This window comes from Anser anser, assembly GCF_964211835.1.
Source record: "Anser anser genome assembly, chromosome: 2".
Classification (NCBI taxonomy): domain Eukaryota; kingdom Metazoa; phylum Chordata; class Aves; order Anseriformes; family Anatidae; genus Anser; species Anser anser.
In genome coordinates this window covers 108,434,901-108,448,305 of record NC_139721.1, presented here as the reverse complement: position 1 = coordinate 108,448,305, position 13,405 = coordinate 108,434,901, and the positions used below count along the sequence as shown (strand labels likewise).

The following is a 13,405-nucleotide window of genomic DNA, read 5'->3' as shown; positions in this document are numbered from 1 at the left end:
AGAAACGCAGTCAACAGCATATGCTGGGATACCACCTTCCACGGACCTTGAAGACAGATATTATACAGCAAATATTCAGAAGACGACGACGAGGTTGATCCCTGGCATAGGATCGCTACACTTCTGGTAAACCTAAAATTCACCTAAGATTGATTTACAACTACCTATCACTTTCTGCACTTCCAAGTGACCTTGGCAAGGTTCAAAGTTCTGAAACCTCTGCCAAAATTCACCAGCAGGTCGTCAATCTGCAAGGCTATCAGGAAACTCTACGCCTGAACAGCTCCTGACCTACAGACTTGTTCCAGGACTCTTCCTCTTCGCACCCTCACGTGAAAACCAACTAAACCAGAAGTTCAGCAATTATCTACTGCGACAGTCAGGACCATACTACCCATTAAAATCAGTGAATCTAAATATTTTCAATTTTAGTAATGCTGAATTGCAGTGACTATACGCACAAAAAACAGTTCTGCTCTCAACAGTCAGGCTAACCCAGAAGATGTCCTGGAAGAAACACAGCTATAGCTATAGCACCAGCACCTCCTCTTGCAAGAGCCTTCTAAAGCTGTTGCTGTATTTTGTAGAAGACTGACTCTGCGGCATACATCGGGTACGATCGGAGAATTCCCACCTGACCGAAAGCCCCAGGAACTACGGTTAAATAAAAGATACATTAATATAAATGAATATAATTAATAATAAAAATTAATAATAAAAATTAATATCCAGAAAGCAGACAATCATGAGCTAGGCATCCTGCTAATCATCCCTCCTGCAGGCAGGGGGAAAAAAAAAAAAGTAAATTAGATCCAGGACTAGTTCCCAGGAACTTTGAAGCTGCTAACTATACTGTCTACAGTGCCCAGGCACCTTCAGAGCTTAATGGTAAGAGACAGAGGGTTTGGTGGGCTGTAATTACGATCAGAAGCACACAAAACACATCTATTTAAGTATTTCTAAGAATCGACTTATCGACTAAAGTTGTAGGGGGAAGGATGAGAAAAACAGCGGGGTAGGGATCAGAACCAGAGGTATAACCTCACAAAATCGCATCGGTCGCTTTCGTGCCTCCCCAACTGCATCACTGAGAGACAATTAACATTAAGCCACAGAACCTTCTGCAGAGTGGACATGATATTGAAAATAAACTGAAATTAATTGACAAATGCTCTAAGCAAGCTATCTGCTCAAAGCTCGTCCTTTTACGTTATGAACATTTGCACGATTCGTCTGGTTACAAAGCTAACTGCTATAATAAATGCACACATGTAACACCTATCAGTTTGTCTATTTATCAAATCATTAAAATTCTTCCCCGATAAGTTACTGTTAATTTGATCTGCGCTGGATGTGCAGCAGCCATTCTCTGTGCAGAATCCCCCAGATATCCCCACGCACGTGTTTGCTCTGGCACACTCTTTAAATAAACCTACTGGAAAACACGCAGAGATAACAGACAATGGAAAAGTTAGAAAACCATCTCCACTGATTATTTTTAATCCACGTGTAAGGTTTATCAGTTAGCTACACGGTGTCGGCACACGCAAGCTATGGCACTTTCAACATTAATGCACTGTTCAAGCCAGAGGTTTCAACGGTTGCTCTGTAAGCGTGGGGAATGTTTGCATTGCCCTTCCAGGCCAGCTTTAGATGGACAAGATTGATTGTCAATATATGGTATAAGGGACTTGGCATTTCTGCAAGTGATAAAAACCTAATTGAGCAGCTATCCATGCGTAGCGCTCCCTTGGTTTTGCATATGATAATCAATCCCCTCAGCTACGTTGCTCATTTCATAGCGGAGAGGTTTTGGCTGAACAAACATGTGCAGAGGGCATCTCCAGAGCATCTCTCTGGGCGTCCTGACATTTCTTAGCAAAGAGCTGCTGGGAGGGATCTCGGCGCGTCCCCCCTCCAGCACGGGGATTTTCACACCCCGAATTGACGGACCGCTTTCACCGTCAACCTGCTGTACCCTACAGCACAAACGAGAAGCAAAGCCTGGCAGGTAACGTTCAGAGAATTGATGATGGGCTGAGGAGGGGTGCAGGGAGCGGGGAAAGCCCTGGGGGTGGCACTGGGGGTCCTGAGGGCAGCGGGCTGGGGGTGAAGGGGAGGGGGAGGAGGGGGGTAATGGGCTGGGTAGAGGGGTAAGGGGGTAAGTAAGGGGCTGAGGGGATAACTGAGGGGGTTAGGAAGGGGCTGAGGGGGTAACTAAGGGGGTAACTAAGCCGTTGAGGGGGTAACTAAGGGGGTAACTAAGCGGTCGAGGGGGTAACTAAGGGGGTAAGGAGGTGGGTAGGGGGTAACTAAGGGGATAAAGGGGCGGGTAAGGTAAGGGGGTAAGTAAGGGGGTAACTGGTGGGCTGAGGGGGAAGGGCCCGCTGTGGGGGGGCCGCTCCTCACCCGCTTGCTCCTGGCACAGGGGGGCTTCGCGGCGCCCAAACGGTGGCGCCGCCTCTTCACCTTGCCGCCGGCCGCTCCTCCTCCTCCTCCTCCTCCTCCTCCTCCTCCTCCTCCTCCTCCTCCTCCTCCTGCTCCTCCTCCTCCTGATCGGGCTCCTGGGCTGCCGCCCGGCGCCCCGCCGCCACCGGCCCTGCCACCGCCGGCCATGCCGCTGCCGGTCGCGCCGCTACCGGTCGCGCCGCCCGAGGCCATACCGCCCCCCCCCCGCGTTCGGTGCCGTCACGGGGCCCCCCCGCCCCCCGCCGCCACGCGCCGCGGGGCCTGCCCTGCCCCTCGTGGGAATAAAAATGTTGTTTTTGCAGAGTTACGTTGTTTAAAGGTAAGGAATGGGGTATTGAGGTGTGCTTGCAGCGATAAGAACGCTTAGCAGGCGACCTTGTAAAATGCAGACAACCAGACTCCGTAGAACAATTCGGGGAAAATCACGGTGTTGAGTCAAGTCAGGTAAGTGAAGAAACATCACCGCTTCAACCAGTAGAAAAGTCAAAAGAAATTCGAAATTTAACAGGCCGGCAACTGAAGGCCATGCATTGTCTGGGAAGCATCAGACAGATTGTGAGCCTGGATCACCCCCTCAGTGGGGAAACAGGGGAGGGTCCCGTCATCAAAAAGTATATAAACTGGGTTTTGGAACCAGCAGGGGCGCTCCTGCTCGTGGGACGCCCGCCACTGCGATCGCGAATAAATTCCTGCTTCGCTGAGCTCCTCGCCTGAGCCCAAGTTCTTGGCTACGGAGTGTTTCTCACACCCTCCCCCTCCCTCCCTCGCGCGCCCCCTCCCCTCACGGGAACGCGCGCCCCCCCCTCCCGCTGCCGCTCCCGTTCCTCGCCCCGCCCCGGTCCCGTCCCGGTCCCGCCGCCCTCCCGCTCCCGCCCTCAGGACCCGGCCGCCATAATGAACCCCGGCCCGGCCACCGTAAGCACGGGGCTAGGAGTCACCTCCAGAGCCTCCCCGCGCCGTGGCGCCGACCGCCGGTGTGCCGCAGCACCGCGCCGGGCGTGGGACGGCGCCCCGAGCCCACAGTGCTCGTCAGAAAAGCCCCGCACCGACAACCGATACCCCCGCACCGACAACCGATACCCCCGCACCGACAACCAACAGCCCCCACGCCGACAACCAACGCACAAGCAGTGTTTTAGGCCGGATTCGTGGCCCCGTTGGTCCGGGAAGCAGTCGTCACGCTAAATTCTACCCCACGGCAGGGGAACGATGGGCATCGTGACAGATCGCCGCCCCAGAAAATAAACACATAAATAAATAATAAAAACGATAACGGGACGTGAATCGTGCCCTTAATAACAGACATTGGGCAGTGAAATCACCGACTTCTGCAACAATACGTGCTCAGGGAACTGACTAAAACCCCTCCTGCATTGGCCATGTAATAGCTAGGCAAACATCACATAATGCTTCCCTCCCTCATGTACACCAAACCTATTAAGGCAACCATAGTAGTGTGATAACGTGATTTTTCTCCTCCAGATCAGCGTCAAAGGCAGCTACGCTAGGTTTGCTCATAAGTTCAAACGCTGCTTTATTTATTTATTTAAATGCCATTTTTCTTATTTAGAAGGATTTCCATAGGGTGACAGGCCTTTAATGACACTCACGACTCAGAAACATTTGCCGATGCAGTCAAACGGTGTCTATTAACGCGAGGCACTGAAGTTAATTGGTATTAAAAATGAGCCAAAACGAAAGGCAAGTATCTGCGTGTCCAGCAGAATGACAGCGATCATCACCATTTGATCAACCTTCCCTGTGAGTTCTATCTGCAAGTTACTTTGAGGTAGCGCTAGAAAGAAGCGGTTGGTCCGGAGCATCCCTGCAAAAAGAAACATCCACGGCTTAAGTACCGTTTACTCTTTTGGTATCCTTTTAAGTACTTTTTACCCGTTTCGGACTCCTGCCTTTTCCCGGCTCACTGATGACAGCATTAGTAGCCCCTCAAGCTACTGTCCTACAGCCTTTCCCATCAGTGAAGAGATAGGAAAAACCCCACTACTTCTTGGAAGAGAAAACCAGCAGGTTTTTGAATAAAAGCACTCTCTGTTGCAGCTAGGTACAACGAAAAGAGTTTATGAAATCATTACGGGACATTCTTGTAGAAAACTTCCTCAAGCTTGGAAGAAAAAAAAACATTTCAGCTAAGTAAAACAGAAAATAACTGGAAGAAGTGAAGTATGGCGGTGTTGGAAAAGTTGCTTCAAAGACTTGTTTAATTAAAAAGAAGGAAGAAAGCAAGTTCCTACTGCAATCCCATCTTTGTCAAACTGATGGCGGGCACCAGTACGATGTGTTCAGCTAACACAGGCTGGAAGTTGTAACTGCAGCTGTGAAGTTTACCCAGTAAAAAGACTCCGCAAAGCATTCTAGCAGTTCCGATGCAATCACTGCTTCCTGAATTTGTGACTCATGGTTAACACGGCAGTACAGGAAGAAGTCTGGCATTCACTGTGCTCTTACGGTAAAGAATCTGCACTGCCGCACACCATCCCAAGCCAGGTATGCGCTCCTAACAGGAAAGGACGATAGGCTGATAAGTCTCAGCAGAGGGAAAAAGACATCAGAGAACTACTTTATAACAGCAGCACGCGGGCTGCAACCAACGTTCTCTTCCTCTCATCATTTTCATTTCTGTGGACTCCAAGAGAATACACTCCCAACATTTTTCAGCTCTGGAGAACAAACAGCCCAACCAATCTCATTCACTGAACTACAAAACTGGTATTTTCGCTATCTAGTCCGGAAAAGGAGGCGCACGTCTCTAACGTACAGTGTAGAGACCTTGTTAATAGGCAAAGTCTGCATAAAATAGGTGGCCACAGCCTGATTTTCTGACGTTCAGGGCCTTGGGTCACACACCACCACAGTATCAGACTTAATGAAGTCACCAATCTATGTGGGCCCCTCATTACACAGGTCACATGTTATGGACCAACCTCTCAAAGGCCAAACAACCGCACTGATACTGCCGGGCCAACACATATCTGTAGCATCCCATTTCTGGGTGACAACACAATGAATGTTTCCACAAAGTACCCGATGCAACCTAACTACTGTGTTTGGTGATGCAAAGCAAGCCGTGTCAAAGCAGCGTAGCACCCAGGCACATTCCTGGAAGATGTTTTGCTGCTCACATTGAAGAAAATAGATAAAAAAATCCTGTGCAGTTTGCACTTCTGAGCTCAAGTACCACAGCTATGCACTACAATTGAAGTGGCATCAAAGCTTGTAAGGTTTTGAAGCTTCAGCACTGCCATCCAAATTCAAGGAGGCTGCATCTATTATCTTGAATTTGCCCCAGCTCAGTCCCCTGAAACAATTCCATAGACACGTACAAGCAACCCTTTTCCCACCCAGATTCTTTGCTTCATCTATTCCACCTCTACCTTGTGTCATATTCTTATTAATCTGCCCCTCAAAAGACTCCCTGGCTCACACAAAGAAGCAACCCAACAAATCCCTGTTCCCAGCCACGTTGCTTTCATGCTTTGGGAAGAGCTAACTGCAACAGCTCTAACTGTGATGCCACCTCACCCCCTCCACCTATGTGAGGTTCTTTGCCTTCTGTCTCCTCCTACGTGTACACCTGCACTAGAACCAGGAAGAATGTGCTTCCTACAATACTCCAAGAGCCTCTTCTGTTTCAGGATGTCATCATTTCAATTCAGGACTGAAAGTATTCCTAGCAAAAACCCAACAGCTAATAGCTAACAGAAGCAGTTGCTGGTGATCAGCTACAAGTAACCTGGAAGTACTGAGGAGTCACAAAAGAGAATTTGCATTACATTTAAGAACAGCATGCAGCTTAGGACCACTGCTTTCACTGACTACACTAAGCCATAAAAAAGAATTGGATTCTTACCTGCCATCACAGCAATTATGGTTTATGTTGCCCCCAAAACACACACGGCAGTACCAGAACTGTGTCAACTAGCTTTAACAGCTTCCCCAGCTATTAAGTACAGTAATTTCTGCTTCCTTTTTTTTTCTTGGAGGAATATTCTTTTGTTTCCAGCCTCACTTACTTATTATACACACTGTTAATTAGCAACTATTTCTCCATACTCATAGGGTTATGGAGTCCCTATGACTGGAAAAGACTCTGTACCCTTCAAGATAAGAACAGCATAAAGGCAGCAACTCGCAAGACTGCTCTAGCTTAAAGCAAAGCTTTCCTCATTGCTCTCATCTCCTTTGACTTGAGTACTGTCATCCTTCTACCAGAGCTTTAAAAACTTCATTACCACGAATGAAGGAAGACCAGAGCAATCAGAGAGGGTAGCAGAGGGTATAACTTAAGGAGCTGTTACTAGGATTTTTTTGTTGTTCCTGGTGGACTATTTTTCTCCTTGCCAGCAAGGAGGGAAAACCAGCAAGTTGTTTTCTCCAAGATTTTTTTTTTTTAGGTTTAAGAACACGGATTATGTTGTAGCAATTTCTTCGCTGTAAAGCGTCAGCTGAGAAGTCTAACAGTAAGAAGGGCAAGGGAAAACTGAATGCTGATGCAGAGAGTGCCAGCAGACACCATCCTCATTCCACGGGATGTTTGTAGCTATGGCAGTTGAAGTCTACACTTCCGTATGCTTAACATACCCTATTTATAAGCCGATTTTAGCTGACCTAGCATGTATCAGTAGTACAGTTAGAGCCAGCAGCCTGCAGGAAAAAGTGGGCACAGGTGTTTCCATAGCAAGGCCTGTGAGTGTCTCCCATACATACTTCCAGTCTAAGCAAGCACATGAAAGGCTTGGCTTGTCGCTTACCTAAGGAACCAGGAAAACAAGGGAAAGCTAGATTTTGCTTGTGTCCTAATGCCCATATAAAAATAAAGACATGAAATACCCTTACTACCTTGTTAAATTCCATAAGCCGGAAGAGAACGTGCTGCACACAGGTACAAGTAAAATCCCTTGCTGGCAGGTTTGCAGAAACAAATTTTTTATTTACACAGGCAAGTCTATCTTTAGACCCCATTTACCTCTTTACATTTCTCGAATATTTACATGACTTCATGATGCTCCAAGAAGAGAGTGATGAACAAAAAGATTACAGAAACTGTCAAAAGCATAGCAAAAAAACCCCAACCTATCATTGTGCTTTAAAACTTATGAGCTAGAATAATGTAGAAGAAATGTAGTTTTAGCACTTTGGTCCTAACGGTCATGCTCTAGAAGACCCTTAAATAGCAGAGGGGATTTCAGAAGTGACCGTATCCAGAGGTTGCCAGTGACAATTCATGAGTGAATCGTAGAGTTCTTCGCTTGTCTCCGTGAATTGTCTGTTCATTTCATCAACATCCAAGTAGAGCTGTGGATCTGAAAATAAAAGCCTGGTAAGTCCAAGTATCAAATCTGAGGCATGCGCACAAAAAAACTTCATGTGAAATGGCTAATAAAATGTATTTTAAGCTAAGTGTAATAAGCTATTAGATCTACTAATTTTAGTGAGGTATTTAGTCCTCTAAAATTTTGAGCCTCACAGCTCCAACTTTTGGGAATTTGTATATTAGAAGGCTGGGACTAGAATTGTCTTTCAAGATAAAGACAAAGACAATGTTTAAGATAGTAAAGATAACGTTTAAGGATAATCAGCCATGAAACCCTCCCAAGAGTCATTTAATTCACTTCTACGGCAATACACGTTACATAGGATAGTTTCTAAACACTAACACAAAATGCCTCCACGTGAGGAACTTTGCAAACCTTCCAGGACACAAATATGTTTTGTACCGTATTTGTAAGTGCAAGCTGAATCCTCCTTTTGGAATCTGCAACATAAGCTTTTACCTCAGGGTGGAGAACAAAGCTTTTGCATATTACTGAGTTTCTAATATAAAATCTGTTTAGCGGAACCAATACAAAGAACAAAATTCTGTCTTAGACCATTTTCAAATGGGAATGAAGGCACAGGTACAAGAAACCTGCTGCGAAGCATTGACAGTGTCCCGTTTTACTTGATGCGGTCAGTGTATGCTGTATCAGCTTTAAAACCCCAGCTGATTGCAGATCAACCCCACAGAGGTTTGACCTCAGCTGAATTTTCAAGATGTTCTTCATCCAGTAGAGGTTGGCTTGTATTGTTAAAAGGCACAAGGATGGCTAAACTCAAGTGACAATGATAGAACCCTTATTACCGTCAGTAATTAGGTCATCACCGATTGCAGTCATAACTGAAGATTCCTGAAAGACAGAAAAGGCTAAGTTTAATCATAACTCATTTCAGAAAGCATCACAGATTCAAAGTGCTGCAGTCTCAATCCATTCCTTCTTCCTACAACTACAAGGATAGATGGCATTTTATCTATTTATTTTTAGAAGAAAGCCAATATTACAGTACAGGTTGGAAGGGACCTCCGGAGGTCACAACTAATAAATTGACCACGATAAGACCACTTAAAACAACTGTTTAATTTGCTTTAAGCAAAGCAAATCAGAAGAACAGGAACAGAAGAAGCGTACGCAATTATGCTGTCAAAACCATTCTTTGGTATGCGTGAACAAATAATGGTGTATAAATCACTAATTCTATGGATTTACTATTTAAGCACTTAAATACAAACACCTCTGAATGGAATCTGCTCTTTTAACTTCACACTAAGCAGAAAGCATGTTTTCAACTTCGGATTCTTTTTGCTGATTCACACAAATCTGTACAACGTATTATCTGTGAAATATTTTCTTTACAGCAAGCGTGCACTATCTTTACCTCAAAAACAGCTGGAGCCATTAAAGAATCTCCTAAAGAGCAGTCTCCAACAGCTTGCATGCTGTCACAGGGAGCATAGGAGCTGTAGTTGTAGTCAGCGTAAGCATCGTAACTCCTCTGCGAGTGGTAGTTCTGGTAATCTTGGCAATAATCATTATAGTTGTATGACTGGTACCGCTGCAATTCTGCTTTCAGTCTGAAACATGAGAAGTTGCATACAGTCAGAGAACAAGAGACTGTAAACCCAGTTCTGAACTTAAACAATTTGTCAGCTTACATACTTCAAAACTTAAAAGGAAGCTTTCCTAAACAGTCACCTAAGTGACAGCTTAAGTCACAGCTCAAAACCTCATTTCTATAGAAGCAAGCATCCTCACCTTTGCCAATACCAGAAGGAATTGTTCTCATGGATTAACTCCAGAGCCTTGACATGGTTACCTGTACACATCAAGTATTTTTAGCGTTGGCATAAGCAAGCTGCTGCTAAGTCTCTGTGCTTTGCTAAAGATTGATTTAAGACCAGAGACATTTATCAAGCACAGCTGCTTTAAAGATGCAGTCTTAACCCTTCTATCTTTTGTTTGGTTAATTACTAGATCTTATTTCCAGAAAGAAGGGAATGGAGTCAGATTATCCATTTCAAAGAAGCATCTGACGCTGCCTGTCAGTTTGCCATGTCTACCTCCACCTGCTCAGTTTTTTTGTTTGTTTAAAGTCCATTAAACATTCAACAGCTGCCAACTATACCGCTCAGGTGAAGTCAGTCTTGCTTAACAACACAATCGCGATTCTTCAGCATGACGCCTTATTATTAGTGGGAGAATTACAAAATACACTAGTTCTTAAGAAGAAAGGGCCAGCTGATTAGCTTTCACTACTTTCCCTTTCAAGATTTTCTCAGGGGCAGCTTCAGACTAATGACAAGAACCAAGACAAGTGCTATCTGTACTAAAACTGAGGTACACTGCATAAAGAACATTCAGATAACCCAGCTGCATATTCAAAAAAATCCGCTGTTTAGACTTGTCTTCACTGATTCTGTACAGGCAGACCTCCTGTGTTTGCAATGCCCAGTTTCTCTGACTTGAATTGGGGATGCAGAGAAGTGAGTTCTATGCTTTTGGGGAAGAATACAAGCTGAAGGCATTCTGAAATAGCTTCCAAACTAAGCAAACATGAGGGACAAACTAATCCAATGGCTGGGTATTTCAATGCTAAGAGAGCACGGTACTCAGCCATTCAGAAACGTATTACTGATGTGTATTTTAATACCTACATTTGTTTCAATACTGCAAAGCTACACAAGTTCTAATAAAGAGGTAATCCATTGTCTTGTTACTGTAGTAAACAAACAGAAGATACATCATCTTAGGTCTTCTGCTTCCAACTGCACTCTTCCTACATACAGTTGTGTAGGGAAGGAAAATCTGAAAATACTGTTGACGTTCTTCTGGATAGCCGAAGCAAGAAAACATGTTTGTGGCTTATTCTTGTTTTCAAAATAAAACGATATTAATTTAATCAAAAAATTTTGGCAAAGAAGTTTGGACAGTGCTCTCTTGGAGAAGAGCATTTCCATTCTAAAGCAGAAGGAGGCAACATTTGCAGAATTATGCTAGGTAAACAGAAACAGAAGTGTCATTTTTTACTATTTAACAGAACACACAAGCTGACCTCATGAACATACTGAAATTGTTTATATGAAGTCCTGTTTTGTCAGTATCCTGGATCAAAGTTCATCAAATTTGGTATCAATTCTTTAACCGTTCAGAGACCTGAATTGCCTTAAATAAGTGATAGAACTGAGCCGGTAGAGTAAGAAACCCTCTCAGGAAGTGCTAAGCTTTAAACTCCCCATTGCCCTAAGCTCATGAAAAGCAAAGAATAGCATTCTAAACCTGTTCTAGTAATAACGCCTTTGGCTTTCTCCCTGCGTTCCCATTTTTCCCCCCCACTTCTTTCCTGTCAACCCACTGTAAAACTAGTTATGTGCTTCTCTCAAACTAGAGGGAAAGCTCTAAGAACAAGAACTCCCTAGCATATAAAACCACTTGTTGTCCCTTCTACCTTATGCAGGCCCAAACCTGAAAATATTTACCAATGCATTCAGCTTTGCTACTGTTGAGAAACAAGGCTGGTTACAATGGCAGCTAAGCCCAAGTTGCGCTGTCTGGCTAGACTTAACAGTTGGATTCCCCCAGCCATCCTGAAGCAGGTTGATGAATCCAGGGAGTCAAAACATAGGACTTCTGCATTTCTGGTTTTGTAGACTGCATCCTGTGTACAGCCACTACAGCAAGGGCCACAGACTTTCCAAAGGCAGAGCTACAAGAATCTGATTATTTAGAATAACTGTATCAATGCACAACTCCTTGGTTACCTTTTAGAAATTCCTATGCTCAGCCGGATTCCTTTTCCCCCCAGACCTGGTGCGTTCTGGCAGTCTTGCAGTGCCCTCATCTGATCACCTTGCTCACCAAATCTGACATAGGCATACCCTCTACTATTTTCAAAAGGGAGAAAACCAATTCTAGTATGCATAACAGTTACAAAGCTAACGAATTCAGTTTCTGTCTTCTACAAAAAACAGAAGATAGCAGCTACTATAGCTTCTATTACTTAAGCAACCTCTCTGGCATGTGCACGTGCACAGAAAAGGCTTTCACCAAATTAAAACACTTGGGCCAGAAGCAAAAAGCTTATTCCTTGGTAGCATTAAGATGCAACTCACTGAGAGCCAGCAAAACAATACATTTTAAGTGCTCTCTGCGTAAGTAATCAGATTCCATATTTCTGCATATACAGCAGTTAATCAGTTAGCACTAACCCACTCCTTTTGGAGCCACAAACTTTATTGGTCACAAACACCAAGAGCTGGCTGTAATTATCTGAACCAGTATTAACCGGTACCTCTGAACTCTTCAAACAAAAATATCTTTCAGGTGCTCTTAGAAGAACAACATCAATTGCCTGCAACAATTTGATGGCTTTGCTAAACGGAGCACTGAAAAGCACAGTGGTACAGTTTCTTTTGTAGCCTGTTCAGAAATTATAGCCCCGTGCCTACAGCTTCAAATCAGGCCAAGCTTACCAGCCCAACTCTTACAGCTTAAGTTCACTGCACTTGAATGCCTTCAAGACGTGCTTTTAGGAGCCATGGAGAAGAACCCTCTGGTAAGACCACCATTATAAAGTACTGAGTGTCGTTTTACACTTAAAATAGAACTATCTGTTACAGTCATTCATCAGCTTTCCCTAGGCTGCTGCTCTCTCACTACTGAATGTGATCCTGCTCTCAGTTTGCCACTAACTTTTTCCCCCAGCGTTTATGGCCTCTTTTCATCTATGACACTTTTAAGGGACTACACCGTGTTGAAAAATGCTGGTTAACATTTCCTTTTACACAAGGTGCCTCATCGAATTTTCCTGACTAAACCAAACCCCAGAACCTTAACTAGAAGAGGAAGCACACAAACACACACGCCTCCCTGGCCACCATATCTCCCCAAAACATATCTGTTCAGTAACAGACCAACTGTAAGAATACTGCGATTAAAATCAGTATAGCTCTATACACTGCTTTTGTTCGGGATTACTAGCTAATGTCCTTCCCCTTACCCCTTCTGGAATTAATACTGAATTCTGTACTCCAAAACGCGGTTCTTAAGTCATACAAATGACATTTAACAATCAGAATTTTTCCACACAGTGATCCTCAATAAAAACTTCAATCCTCTACTGCAGTCTTTCAACAAATTAAAGGAATACAAAACTGGCTAATAACTGTTCAGTGATTTTTGGACCTTTGTAGCACTAGAGTAACAGCAGTACACTCTGCAGCATAGTTGCAAGTACGTGGGAATAAGATACTCTCTCTCATCTCTTTTTTTCTCTGAAAAGTGTGAGGCCTCTATTTCACCCTACTAAAGATTTTACCACCAACTGTACTGCTAGCATTGAGACACTGCAACTTCTGTGCTTGTATGAGATGCAGGACAGGTTCCTTAAGGTGTCGCAATTTTTTGTCTAAACCTAGTGTTGAGATCAAAAAAGGGATTGCTACTAATTGCGTACGTATCAATAACCAGGACAGAAGACATGCTGCATATAGGAATTAAACTTTTTCTAAAGCTCTAGTACATGAACATATCAAATCCCGCAGATTTTTTCTAGTATGGTTTCAGAGGTCTTACTTGATGGACATAAGCGCACAAGTGAAGACAAA

The 13,405-nt window shown here is 44.2% G+C and overlaps 1 protein-coding gene across 1 annotated transcript in view; it reads right to left on the bottom strand.

Moving 5' to 3' along the window:
• Window positions 1-7,396: 7,396 nt before the first annotated feature.
• The window catches only part of LOC310894405 (uncharacterized protein C6orf52), an 8,463-nt gene continuing 2,454 nt past the window's right edge, over window positions 7,397-13,405 (bottom strand). Inside the window, exons 4-6 of the mRNA XM_083824467.1 lie at window positions 9,181-9,376; window positions 8,609-8,654; window positions 7,397-7,790 (exon numbers count right to left, since the gene is read on the bottom strand). Coding sequence (XP_083680593.1) covers window positions 7,654-7,790; window positions 8,609-8,654; window positions 9,181-9,376 — 379 coding nt within the window. The 3' untranslated portion in view covers window positions 7,397-7,653. The remainder of the gene's footprint in view (window positions 7,791-8,608; window positions 8,655-9,180; window positions 9,377-13,405) is intronic.